At 43.8% G+C, this 14,132-nt stretch overlaps 1 protein-coding gene across 2 annotated transcripts; it reads right to left on the bottom strand.

Annotated features, from left to right (window-relative positions):
* Window positions 1–176: 176 nt before the first annotated feature.
* Window positions 177–12,931, bottom strand: LOC124255971. Of its 2 annotated transcripts, XM_046689921.1 has the most exons (6): window positions 12,802–12,922; window positions 7,069–7,296; window positions 5,621–5,778; window positions 2,938–3,065; window positions 2,379–2,541; window positions 177–1,965 (listed from the first exon to the last, which is right to left on the bottom strand). In XM_046689921.1, exons 3-6 carry the CDS (start codon window positions 5,641–5,643, stop codon window positions 1,875–1,877), a joined length of 405 nt encoding a protein of 134 aa, XP_046545877.1. In that variant the 5' UTR covers window positions 5,644–5,778; window positions 7,069–7,296; window positions 12,802–12,922; the 3' UTR covers window positions 177–1,874. The 2 variants fall into 2 exon arrangements, with proteins under 2 accessions (XP_046545877.1, XP_046545876.1); XM_046689920.1 differs by lacking the exons at window positions 2,379–2,541; window positions 2,938–3,065 and having other exon boundaries at window positions 1,801–1,965; window positions 12,802–12,931.
* Window positions 12,932–14,132: the final 1,201 nt, after the last annotated feature.

Below are 14,132 nucleotides of genomic sequence, written 5' to 3'. Positions count from 1 at the left end.
ACTGAAGCATACATATAGCTTTTCATCTGTGCTTGGCATGTCGGACTTGTTCCAGAACGATGAGCGGAGCGTTTTTTTTCTAATTTCATACTTTTCTCGTGTAAGCTAATGTCCAAAAGAAACGATACCGTGTGTTTGAAAGGACATTAAAAAAAAATAACGATAAAGAAATTTTCGATTAGCATATTTCATTTGAGAATCGTTTCAATAACACGTGTACAAGAATTCATTTCAATTAATCCTTTACAATCATTAGGACAGGCTTGTAAAGACGTGAGGGGTTCAAAATGAAAATTTCATTCGAACACACATGACTAGGCAAGTGTGGAATATGTCACAACAGACGTCTCCAATTCACGTTATTACAGGGTATGTTTATCGTGAGCGTCAATGTACACCAATACACGCCAGTACACGTCTACGGGTTTCATATCCGGTGAATATGCCATGGTAAAACTTAAATGTTGGCGTTGGCGAGGAAGTTCTGAGTCAGCCTTGCCGTATGTGGCCTTGCATTATCGTGTTGGAAAATGATTCCACGAGGCTGTTGTTGGATGATTGGCTGAACAACTGGTTGTAAAGTTTCATCTGGATAACGCTGTGCATTCGGGTTTCCTCGTTTTGGCGTCACCGTGTATTTCACCCCAAACCATTGTATGGCCGGACTTGATGAATGCAGTTCTGTGCCTAACGTTCACCAACTCGTCAGTACACACGCTGCCGACCATCGTTCCTGAAGATGCACAATCTGCTCTCGTCGGAAAACATGACCCGTGCCCAGTCTCGGCACGTCGAAGTCCCCTGCCCACACCAATCTGTTGGCTCGCTGTTGTGGTGTCAGGAACGCTTCGCTTTAGGGGCGACGTGCCTGCAATGGCCTGTACACAGTTTGTCGACTCATCACTGTCCAGTTGCCGCCCTTGCCGCGATGAAGCGGTTCCGGAGTTGAAGTACCCGGATGTGACGGTCTTCACCCGTGGTCTCCCGCTTCTCGGCCTGTCTCTTGTCCAACTTGTTTGAGCAAACCGCTGCATTGACCTGGTGAAGGTTATGAGCGCGCATCCGAACTTTCTGGCGACGTCGGTGTGCGTTGCTCCCTGATGGACCATTCCAACGGCACTCTATCCCTCTAAATCGCTGCCAAACATGGAATTTGTTTTGTGTGCTGTTCGTTGCAGTGATCTCAACGTGTCGAGTCAGCAGTTTTGTAAGTTGAACTGGAGTTGCATTTCGCTACGGGACGTAACATCATTTTTGCAAAATGTGCGGGTTTTTTCTCAACTGATCAAATGTTCCCGGATTTTTCGATCGAATACGTTTGGTTTGGAACACGGGAAACGCTCAAGTTTTCATACAAAAAAGAATACTTAATTAAAACATATATTGAAAAAATGTTTGGTATCGTTTCTTTTGGGACATTAGTTTATGCCATGCTTCTTGCAAATTACGTGAAATTGGAACAACATCTCAACGTGATATGTTTCAGCAGTATATTGGCCAGCAGAAGTCCATGGAAGCTGCAAGGTTGACCAGGTCCACTTAGGACCACCATGCACTGTGAAGAATATGTGCAAAATACAATGGTCTAAGACTGGTTCATGGGCAATTGGATAGCCTAATAGTCGAAGCGTTTGCTCGTCCAGAAGTCAGTCCTCTATCCAGAATGTACGGTGGCTTAGTATCTTGAGTGCACACACCGCTTGATTAATTAACACTGGTTCCAGAGAGAATCATATAGTGTTACTTTTGTTTAATAGCATTCACTCAATCTTCCCAACAAATATAAATACACGTCTTTGCATGGTAATCTAGTTTATTTTCCCATTATATGTTGAGATTACAGTGTCAGTTAACAGCGTGTGGATGAACATCGCCTACAGCACGAGAAGCACCTTCTTGCCGCTTCCAAGGTCAGGTCCAACGGTGGCATCCTGCTCGCCGGTGGGAGTCATCATCCTGACTCTCCTATACAAAGAAAGGTGAACAGTGTTAATACAAACACAAGTCTTCGTGGCATTTTGTTAGCACACCCATTTCCAAAAACTCTCAAAGAAAAGTATGCATGACCTTGTTGTACTCCTTTCTACGCATTTCAAAGGAAAGATGTCAATCCAGTACCATACATCCACGTCAAAGACATCGATGACTGACATAGGTACAACGTGTAAAACATATTCCTGGTGTCCCTCGCTTAATTGCTATACTGAACATAAACTCACAAATTCAGTTGGTGACATCCGTAGGTGAATCACGGCCAGCATTAGAAGAAATATAGATAATAACTGAGTTCAAGAACTATCCCAGTTCAAACAGGGATGGGAGAACTGGTTTGACTTTCTGCTACATTGTTGTCAACCCTACTCACGCCAGGTACTTACTGGATGTTGCCAAAGGAGTAAAACACTCGCTGTCTCCTTGGGTCATACACGATGTCATAGTCCCGGTCACGACGGTTTCCCCTGCTGTTGATCACCGTGTAGTCGAAGTGCGCCAGGTCGATAGCGTAGATACCATCATACTCTACCGTGAACATCCTGTTATCTGTCCATCAACAAAGCTTGAAATGTGTTGAGTTGTTTCGTGTTAAAGCTTGTGTGTTTGTTGTTTTACGCCGCACTCAGCGATTTTCCTCGTACGTTGTGGCTGTTTGTAAATAATAGTCTAGACAATGAACATAAGTTTGGGATGCGATGGCATGGATCAGCCAAGACTACATGATCGCGTCAGTCGCCTCTTCCGACACGCCAGGGTTGCTGCTGATTCTAACCCGGATCTCACACAGACATTACATGGTCTTCCCACATTACTGGGTGAAAGAATTATCTGCTTGGTTAACGCCGGACTCATCTTGGTCCAGCTTTGCAGCTGTAATTATAATAGCTACCTCTAGCTTCTCGACTTCTCCAGACAAACACGTGAACAATACGGACTACTTACTGACAAAGTCCATGGCCCGCGGTTTTGGCCCAAAGAACCGGAGGTCCTTGTGTATCGCTACAGGTCCTCCATCAAACCCCATCTTGTACAAATTATTGTCCATCCCTCGCTCACACCAGAAGACCATCCTGTCGTGACGATAAATGGACATACATTTAAATTAATCCATAATGAGCATGAATGGCAGTCCCGTTAATATTACGTGAATTGTACCAAGGCGAGTCGAACGTCACGCTGTTCGCTAACGCTAAACCAATTCCATTTGTATCACATGGGGAGGAAAATGTAGCCCACAATTAACTGGCTATAATTGTAGCGACTATAGTCTCCAAAGAAACCTGCGATAGCAACCACACTGTAAATGGAAATAACGACACACTATTTTGCTATCTAATGAAACTTTTATAAATCATAAACCCTCTATGCCTGATTTTATCGTTATATTTATGAATGCTGTAGATTTTATATCCGTTTACTAAAAAGATTCAGTTTGTAATTTAGATTACCCCACTATAGTCACACATAATTCAATGAAGAATGGCGAGGGTACTCTTGTTAACGCACATCATATGTTCATATTGTGTTCCCTTGGTGAGGCTTAAATATACTGTTCTTAACACTAGTTGTGACAATCTCGTAAAATATTCTGTGCTCATCTGGCTAATACGCCCCGAACATCAACTATTTGTAGAGATCTTCAGTCTTTCTTGTGCAAATACAATCTTAGAAACTACTTATATACTTATTTATACAGTGGTTCGTGTCCCCCAAAGCATCAGTGGAGACGAATTGTAAACAAACATGTTCATGAATATGAAGAACAAATGTGACGTAAGAAAGTATCCCTTAAGCCAGGACTGTTTCGAGCTCCTACATCACTGACATATCACATACTTTTGAACTTAGCATTTATATATCATGAACACAGAGCAGCCTTGCAATTATGTCTGTCTATAACAAACAAGACACCATCGCCATTAGCTGGTATCGTGATTATAAGAACGGGGCATAACTTCAGTGAAACTGCTGAAACAGTAGATCACACTGGGTTCCTTTATTCGGCCTGTAACTATCCTGTCACTAACCTTTCTGAATGACAAAATGCTTAAAATGTCTGAACGGTGTTTCTTTATCAGGTATCGAACTTGGCTCTCTTATACAGATCTTGTTTTGTTGTTTAAGGCCCCGGAGTCCCTGGTATGGTGACCGCTTCCTTGATGTAGTGGTTAGAGCGTCCTCCCGGAGAGCGGAAGGTCGCGGGTTCGATCCCCGACCGCGTCATACCAAAAGACGTTAAAATATGGTACTTGTTCGTTCCTGTCTGGCGCTCGGCATTAATGGGTACAACAAGGACTGGTCGGCTCGGAGTCAGTATAATGTGTCTGAGTGGGGTATTCATGCTTCACTGCGGCATGGTATCTCAGTGGGCTAGCACTATAAATCCAGCTTCAGTCTGGGCTAGTACAAGCAGCCGCACATACACATACACACGCATGCATGTCGTCATATGAGCGAAATATTCTCAAGCACGACGTTAAACCCAATTTCACCTCACCTCACCCTGGTATGGTGATCTACCTTCAGTTGTTGGCGATCTATAGCCCATTTTATACTGTATTGTCCTAATTTAAATCCAATTTTAGGAAGAGATGCTGGTTTTATTTCTTGATACTGTGATAATCTAGTCGGTTTTACTGTCCTTCAATGGCAGGTTTTTATAATTTGCATGTATATATGGTGAATTCTAAACATTGTTTAGTCACGATATGGCTGAAATATTGCCGATGTGACTTAAAATTTTAACTCACTCACTCACTAAGGCTCCGGAATGGCAACTGATGAGGACAGGTCCTAACCTCCGGTGTACGTTGATACGCTGTCAACCACGAACATCACGTCGCCCGTTACGACAACCGGTACTCGACAAGTATAGGCTGCGCAGGACCAATATTCTCATAACTCTTATACTTTAACATAGGTGAGGAATGTCTGTGGTATGTCTCTGAGTTGGCTGCAGGTCGTACATGATCTTTGTGCGATCGCCAGGTATTATTGTTCATAACAATAATAATAATGACCATTTATAACGCGCCTTTTCCACACATTTGTGCATGCCCAAAGTGCTAAAACATTATTACCCCGGATAACCCAAGGTGCCTGTGAGGCGCTGGAAAGTTATTAGTCACATGACTTGTCCCACCGGGTACCCACTTTCTGCTGGGTTAACAGAGGCAATTTTGAACAAACTCACTTGCCTGAGGTGGGACGACATGTGTCATCTGTGCTTCGTTTTGAGGCAGGACTGAAGTCCTAGAATCTCTCAGGAGTCAAGCTGCCCAAAACAGTCACCCATCCAAGGATTTTCCGCGGTGATGGTTGCTTAACTTCATCTGATTTGTAACCTGAGCTCTATGCACAGGACTGCATAGAACCACACGCCACCACATAACAATTTGTTCATTTTAGAGAATTACACTACTCGCTTACATAAATAAACAAACTTTATGGACAACAACGTTTCGATACAGATTCTTGTAAAGTTGTCAGTCTCTGCTTGACTACGGTACACAATTCTGTATCGAAACGTCGCACTCACGAAATAGAGAAGTTGTTATCCATGAAGTTAGTTCAATATTGTCCGTCCCAACTTCTAAAATGAGACTCATAGAAGTTACTCACGTACCTTGTGGTATGATCGACAGCCATTCTTTGAACCGTGTTCTGGCGGTTGACTAGTCTCGTGTTCTCCAGTGACACTCATTCGGACAACCTGACGGCCACTTCCACCGAAAAACACGAGTCGCTCATCACTAGCAACTGCCAGACTGTCTGTGAAAGGCGCTGAGAACAAAACATGGCGATATGAGTCGTGCGACATATTCAGCACACCGGACTGATGGCGGTGGACGGTGGGGTAGCCTAGTGGTTAAAGCTTCCGCTCGTCTGTACATCACGCTGTTAACTGATAAGGGAATTCTGTACATCACGCTGTTAACTCATAAGGGAATTCTGTACATCACGCTGTTAACTCATAAGGGATATTTGTACATCACGCGTTATCTCAAAGGGTATTTCTGTACATCAAACTGTTAACTCATTAGGCAATTCTGTATATCACGTTAACTCATGAGGGAATTCTGTACATCACCTATCTCATAAGGGATTTCTGTACAGGACTCTGTTAACTCATAACCAAATCTGTACATCACTTTATCTCGTAAGGGAATTCTGGACATCACGCTGTTAACTCATAAGGGAATTCTGTACATCACGCTGTTAACTCATAAGGGATTTCTGTACATAACGCTGTTATGTCATAAGGGAATTCTGTACATCACGTTAGCTCATAAGGGATTTCTGTACACCACGCTGTTAACTCATAAGGGAATTCTGTACCTCACGCATTTAACTCATAAGGGAATTCTGTACCTCATGTTAGCTCATTAGGGAATTTTGTATATCATGTTAACTCATAAGGGAATTTTATACATCACCTATCTCATAAGGGATTTCTGTACATCACACTGTTAACTCATGAGGGAATTCTGTACATCACGTTAGCTCATAAGGGATTTCTGTACGTTACGCTGTTAACCCGTAAGGGAATTCTGTACCTCACGTTAGCTCATAAGGGAATTCTGTACGTCACTCTATTAACTCATAATGAAATTCTGTAAATCACACTGTTAACTCATAAGGGAATTCTGTACATCCTGTAAATCATAAAGGATTTCTGTACATAACTCATAAGGGAATTTGTACATCACGTTAGCTGTACTCATCACACACACATTTAACTTAACTCATGTTAACTCATAAGGGAATTCTGTACACTGTCACGTAAGGGAATTCTCATAATGCTGTTAACTCATAAGGGAATTCTGTTCGTCACGCTGTTAACTCATAAGGGAATTCTGTACATCACGTTAGCTCATAAGAAAATTCTGTACATCACGCTGTTAACTCATAGGGGAATTCTGTACATCATACTGTTATCTCATAAGGGAATTCTGTACATCAGGTTGTTAACTCTTAAGGGAATTAAGTACATCACGTTAGCTCAAAAAGGAATTCTGTACATCACGCTGTTAACTCATAAGGGAATTCTGTACATGATACTACACTACATACAAGGATTTGAAGTCCAATCACGCAGGTAGGTGATGTTACTGCCGTCCATGTTGCAGGAAAAGATCACACTAGAGACCGCCACGACGATCAGTTTGTTGTCCACACGATCGTGGTCCACGGCGCTGATGCTGAAGATGCTCGGCTTGGGGAAACTAGTGGACTGACCGGTCGTTACGTCGATGTGCACCATAGCAGTTTGGGTGAATACAAGCAGGTCATTACTGCCGCCTGAAATTACACAAACAGCATCAGCGTCCAACTCCATCGTCAAAAATTGAGAAAACACAGGATCTGAGAAGTACCAATGAACACTGTCTGGAATAAAACGACATTATGATTTTGACATATCTAGTCACAGCAGTGAACAGTTTTATTCGGGACGTGAACTGTGGCATGTTACAACACTTTAATTTCAAAACAGAGTGAGTGAGTGAGTTTAGTTATACGCCGCTTTTAGCAATAGTGCAGCAATATCACGGCGGGAGACAACTGAAATCTGCTTCACACTTAGTACATTTGCGGGGAATCGAACCCGCGTCTTCGGCGTAACGAGAGAACGCTTTAACAACTAGGCTACCCCACCGTCCCTTCTCTCTTCCTCATCATCCTTACTGAGTTTAGGGTACACCCCCTTATTGTTTGCACTTGTCGTGTTATCACGCACACACTTGCTGGCATAAAATGGGTCACAGGGCCGTTTATTGACAACATATGTGGTCACGTGTTAGTTAGTTGTCATGCTACTATCACGTGATAACCACGTGACTTCCGTTATCGTCTGAACATACGCGCTCAGAACTGACTGAAATTGACAGTTTTAATAGTTACATCAAACTGAACTTCACATTTGGAAGATATGGCTCTGTGACTGCAAGGTTAAAAGAAAATGCATGCCCAAAATAAAACAACCCAAACTATTGACGTGTTATAAGGACAAAGTTCAGAATTCACTGGAGTAAACTGAAATCACCAAATACTGAGATATAGATACGCATCAGTTATTTGATTTTTTTTTGTCTCTGTATGCCGACATACGTGTTAGGCAGTCATAGCTGTCAGTGAGTGAGTGAATATGGTTTTACGGTGCTTTTAGCAATATTCCAGCAATATCACGGCGTGGGACACCGGAAAAGGAATGAGAGGAATCGAATCCGGGCTCTTGTGTTGGACAGAGCTTCATCTGGGGTCAGTGTTCTTCACAGCAAGGATTATGGGGGTCAGCTGTGTAAACAGAAAGGTTCCTGGCTACAGCTGTGTATACGAAAAGGTTCAAGGTTCACTTGTATACACAGAAATGAACCTTTTGCGTGTTGTGTTTACAGAAGGGAACCTGAGGACTACAAAGAAGTAGCTGGAACGAGTTGTGTAAACAGTTGCGATTTCGGAAAGGTACCGGGGTAGAATTGTGTATACAGATAAGTATGGTGAGTTTGTTTTGTGTATACAACTAAGGTACCTGGCGTCAGTTGTGTAGACAGAAAGGTACCTATAGCGAGAGGTACTTCTGGCGTCAGTTGTGTAGACAGAAAGGTACCTATAGCGAGAGGTACATTGGGTCAGTTGTGTAGACAGAAAGGTACCTACAGTGAGTGTAGGTACCCATTACATAGGGTCAGTCATTAGGGTCAGTTGTGTAGACAGAAAGGTACCCATAGCGAGAGGTACATTGGGTCAGTTGTGTAGACAGAAAGATACCCATAGCGGGAGGTACCTGGCGTCAGTTGTGTAGACAGAAAGGTACCTATAGCGAGAGGTACATTGGGTCAGTTGTGTAGACAGAAAGGTACCTATAGCGAGAGGTACTTTGGGTCAGTTGTGTAGACAGAAAGGTACCCATAGCGAGAGGTACTTTGGGTCAGTTGTGTAGACAGAAAGGTACCCATAGCGGGAGGTACATTGGGTCAGTTGTGTAGACAGAAAGGTACCCATAGCTGGAGGTACATTGGGGCAGTTGTGTAGATAGAAAGGTACCTATAGCGAGAGGTACATTGGGTCAGTTGTGTAGACAGAAAGGTACCTATAGCGGAAGGTACATTGGGTCAGTTGTGTAGACAGAAAGGTACCTATAGCGGGAGGTACTTTGGGTCAGTTGTGTAGACAGAAAGGTACCTATAGCGGAAGGTACTTTGGGTCAGTTGTGTAGACAGAAAGGTACCTATAGCGAAAGGTACTTTGGGTCAGTTGTGTAGACAGAATGATACCTATAGCAGGAGGTACATTGGGTCAGTTGTGTAGACAGAAAGGTACCTATAGCGGGAGGTACTTGGGTCAGGGTCAGCTGTGTAGACAGAACGGTACCTATAGCGGGAGGTACTTTGGGTCAGTTGTGTAGACAAAAGGTACCCATAGCGGAAGGTACTTTGGGTCAGTTGTGTAGACAGAAAGGTACCTATAGCGGGAGGTACTTTGGGTCAGTTGTGTAGACAGAAAGGTACCTATAGCGGAAGGTACTTTGGGTCAGTTGTGTAGACAGAAAGGTACCTATAGCGGAGGTACATTGGGTCAGTTAGCGGTAGACAGAAAGGCACCTATATAGCGGGAGGTACCTTTGGGTCAGTTGTGTAGACAGAAAGGTACCTATAGCGGAAGGTACTTTGGGTCAGTTGTGTAGACAGAAGGGTACCTATAGCTGAGGTACTTTGGGTCAGTTGTGTAGACAGAAAGGTACCTATAGCGAGAGATACATTGGGTCAGTTGTGTAGATAGAAAGGTACCCATAGCGGGAGGTACTTTGGGTCAGTTGTGTAGACAGAATGGTACCTATAGCGGGAGGTACATTGGGTCAGTTGTGTAGACAGAAAGGTACCCATAGCGGGAGGTACTTTGGGTCAGTTGTGTAGACAGAAAGGTACCCATAGCGGGAGGTACATTTGGTCAGTTGTGTAGACAGAAAGGTACCCATAGCTGGAGGTACATTGGGGCAGTTGTGTAGATAGAAAGGTCAGTTGTGTAGACAGGAAGGTACCTATAGCGAGAAGGTACATTGGGTCAGTTGTAGAGACAGAATAGGTAGAGTACATTGGGTCATAGACAGGAGGTACATTGGAAAGGTACCTATAGCTTACATCCAGTTGTGTAGACAGAAAGGTACCTATAGCGGAAGGTACTTTGGGTCAGTTGTGGACAGAAAGGTAGAAAGGTCACCTATAGCAGAAGGTACTTTAGGGTACAGGGTGTTATAGACAGAAAGGTAAATTACATACCTAGCGGAAGGTACTTTGGGTCAGTTGTGTAGACAGAAAGGTACCTATAGCGGAAGGTACTTTGGGTCAGTTGTGTAGACAGAAAGGTACCTATAGCGGGAGGTACTTTGGGTCAGTTGTGTAGACAGAAAGGTACCTATAGCAGGAGGTACATTGGGTCAGTTGTGTAGACAGAAAGGTACCCATAGCGGAAGGTACTTTGGGTCAGTTGTGTAGACAGAATGGTACCTATAGCGGAGGGTACTCTGGGTCAGTTGTGTAGACAGAATGGTACCTATAGCGGGAGGTACTTTGGGTCAGTTGTGTAGACAGAAAGGTACCTATAGCGAGAGGTACTTTGGATGAGTTCTGCATACGGGGAACTACTTGGAGTAGGTTGTGTCAGTCTAAGTAAACTTAGCCTCAGTATTATTCGTTACACTGCGTTTGATTGGACGGTCATAGGTCGCTCAAAGGTTAGCTGACGCGACCTTCCACAACGTTTTGTTAGACTCAGTATAGCAGTGTAACGAATAATACTGAGCCTAAGTTTACTTAGATTGAGGTTGTGTATGTAGATACCTGGAATGAGTTGTGTATACAGAAAGGTTATCGTCTGTATATAATCGAGTCTGGACCAGACAATCCAGTGATCAACAGCATGAGCATCGATCAAATCATTTGGGATACGATGACATGCGTCCACCAAGTCACGAGCCTAACAACCCGATCCCGTTAGTCGCATGTTAGCATGGGTCACTGAAGATCAATTCTAACCCTGATCTTCGCAGGTTCCGCAGGTGGTTCCAGGTGTACACAGAAAATTACATGGTTTCGCGTGTACACAGAAACACAGCTGGTTCCAGGTGTCCACAGAAAGGTAGCTGGTTCCAGGTGTACACAGAAGGGCAGTTTGTTCCACGTTACACAGAATGACAGAAAGGCTAGTGGTTCAAGGTGTACACAGAAAGACAGCTGGTTCCAGGTGTACACAGACAGGCTGATGGTGCCTGGTGTACACAGAGAAGTAGCTCGTTTTAGGTGTACACAGAAAGGCAGCTGGTTCCAGGTGTACACAGAAAGGCTGATGGTTCCAGATGTACACAGAAAGGTAGCTGGTTCCAAGTGTACACAGAAAGGCAGCTGGTTCCAGGTGTACACAGAAAGGCTGATGGTTCCAGATGTACACAGAAAGGTAGCTGGTTCCACGTGTACACAGAAACACAGCTGGTTCCAGGTGTCCACAGAAAGGTAGCTGGTTCCAGGTGTTAACAGAAAGGCAGTTTGTTCCACGTTACACAGAATGACAGAAAGGCTAGTGGTTCAAGGTGTACACAGAAAGACAGCTGGTTCCAGGGGTACACAGAGAAGTAGCTCGTTTTAGATGTACACAGAAAGGTAGCTGGTTCCAAGTGAACACAGAAAGGCAGCTGGTTCCAGATGTACACAGGAAGGCTGATGGTTCCAGATGTACACAGAAAGGCAGCTGGTTCCAGGTGATGGTTCCAGATGTACACAGAAAGGCAGCTGGTTCCAGGTGTACACAGAAAGGTAGCTGGTTCCAGATGTACACAGAAAGGTAGCTGGTTCCAGGTGTACACAGAAAGGTAGCTGGTTCCAGGTGTACACAGAAAGGCTGGTGGTTCCAGGTGTACACAGAAAGGTAGCTGGTTCCTGGTGTACACAGAAAGGTAGCTGGTTCCTGGTGTGCACAGAAAGGTAGCTGGTTCCAGGCACAGAAAGTGGTACACAGAAAGGTAGCTGGTTCCCGATGTACACGGAAAAAGTAGCTGAGGTAGCTGGTTCAGGTGGCTAGTTTTAGGTGTACACAGAAAGGCAGCTGGTTCCAGGTGTACACAGAATGGTAGCTCGTTTTAGGTGTACACAGAAAGGCTGGTGGTTCCTGGTGTACACGGAAAAGTAGCTCGTTTTAGGTGTGCGCAGAAAGGCTGATGATTCAAGGTGTACACAGAGAAGTAGCTAGTTTTAGGTGTGCACAGAAATACAGCTGGTTCCAGGTGTGATAACAGCAAGGCACCTGGGACATGGTCATGTAATACCTGTGCCGACAACAGCAGCTACAGAAGTAACGACAGCTACAGTACCGCAGTATACAAAACGATAATAATTAACAGCATGAGGCTCTCCAGAACACATTTTGAAAGAAATTGGTTTCTATCTGTTCAGTTTTTTAAGTTGTAATCTATATAAAGTCAGTTGGCAGGAAATAGTTCCAACGCTTCAGTCATCTTACTATGTAACGGTTCTGGAGTTAATTAACATTCTTTGTTTGGTCTCGTATCTAGCTTGAAGAAAACATCGACAGAAGAAGGAATGAGTGTACGATTTTGATGACATCCACGAGCATGAGCGTCGGCAAACCTAAAAACACAATCCACACAAACCGGGATTCGAACCCGACCACAGGTGTCTGGCGTGCCCTAATGGGGCGTCTCCAGACAGTGCGGTGTCGTGGACGATCCCTAAATATAATTACAGAAAACAGGTACCTAAAACAGTTGAGACATTCATCTTTATAGAAATAACTCACCTGTTCCTGTGGACGGCGCCTGCCCCGAACACACTCCGAGAAAAACAAGAGCTGTGACACTGTTGAGACAAAACATCGTCGTCGGCTTCTTGCTCCCGAAAGGAGAAACGTCTGTTTATATAGCATGGTTCAAGCTTACGAAATGCTAATAATAGATTCAACATGTCCAGACCTGAGTGGAGGATCGGTGTCGTACATTTCGCCTCAAGGAACAAAATGGAGGTTTGTACGGGAACCCATAGGGGCCCTGCCAATTACACGTCTGTGTTGTGTTGACGCTTCTGTTGACAGAAGAAATAAGAAAAGTTTTCTTTATGGACAGGGATACATTTCAGTCGCTTGACATCAAATCAGAAACTTCATAACATCGTAACTGTCAAATTTGCACGAGAACTTGACAGTCACGAGGACACAGGGAAAGTACAATGGTCACAAAAACGCGCAGATGAATGGCTATTCGTGGCAAGGAGTCATTGCGTGATTGCCTGGCAAGGCAATTATACCTACATCTGAGGAAAAAATACATGTAGAACACATTCAGTCGCTACGGTTGTATGTTCACCTAATCCAACAGAACAGGACAACTAAGCCGACATCCACATAAGAAGGTATGGCCTCAACAGAACACCGTAGGACCTCGGTTCCCCCAATTAGTTTTTACTGATAACCATTCCCTGTTCTGAAGATAATCAAAGTGACGTGACCCAATATCAACAATAATGTAGAGTGAGTGAGTAAGTGAGTTTAGTTTTACGCCGCTTTTAGCAATATTCCAGCAATATCAGGGCGGGGGACACCAGAAATGGGCTTCACACATTGGACCCATGTGGGGAATCGAACCCGGGTCTTCGGCGTGACGAGCAAACGCTTTAACCACTAGGCTACCCCACCGTCCCTAATAATAATGTAGAGGGAGGGGGAGGGATACGTAATACGTAAGGGTTAATAAGTCTTTTATTGCATCAATAGGAAGCTAAAGTGAGTGCACATGCCCCAATATATATAATATTGTCCAAAATATTGTCGAAAAAGCGAGACATTGTGCCTTTAAATGTATGGGAAATGATATGATCAAAATATGTTCGGATTCACTCATTCGCTCACTCACTCATTTACCCACTCACCACTCACTCATATGTTTCGGAATTATCGAAAACCGTGGCTTTAACAAAAGTATTGAAGGCTGACTATTTGCATTATGTCTTGTCTTCTCCTTGTCGAGACTGTCACTCAATTCTTTCGTATTTATATTAGTAACCTTTGATAAAATGCATTTTCAGTTGAAATATTTTGTGCAATTAAGGATAACTGACTGACTGACTGACTGAGTT

The sequence above is a fragment of the Haliotis rubra genome, unplaced genomic scaffold, assembly GCF_003918875.1.
Source record: "Haliotis rubra isolate DU_JTF1 unplaced genomic scaffold, ASM391887v1 Scf614, whole genome shotgun sequence".
Lineage (NCBI taxonomy): Eukaryota > Metazoa > Mollusca > Gastropoda > Lepetellida > Haliotidae > Haliotis > Haliotis rubra.
This window is presented reverse-complemented; position numbering and strand designations above follow the sequence as displayed.

Coding starts and splice junctions, on each gene's coding strand:
- LOC124255971 (XM_046689920.1), bottom strand. CDS start 12,877: ATGTTTTGTCTCAACAGTGTCACAGCTCTTGTTTTTCTCGGAGTGTGT. Junction 5,779..7,068: donor TGATTGGACTTCAAATCCTT/GTATGTAGTGTA, acceptor TTTTGTTCTCAG/CGCCTTTCACAGACAGTCTG. Junction 1,966..5,620: donor GCTGTCGATCATACCACAAG/GTACGTGAGTAA, acceptor TTCTTTGTATAG/GAGAGTCAGGATGATGACTC.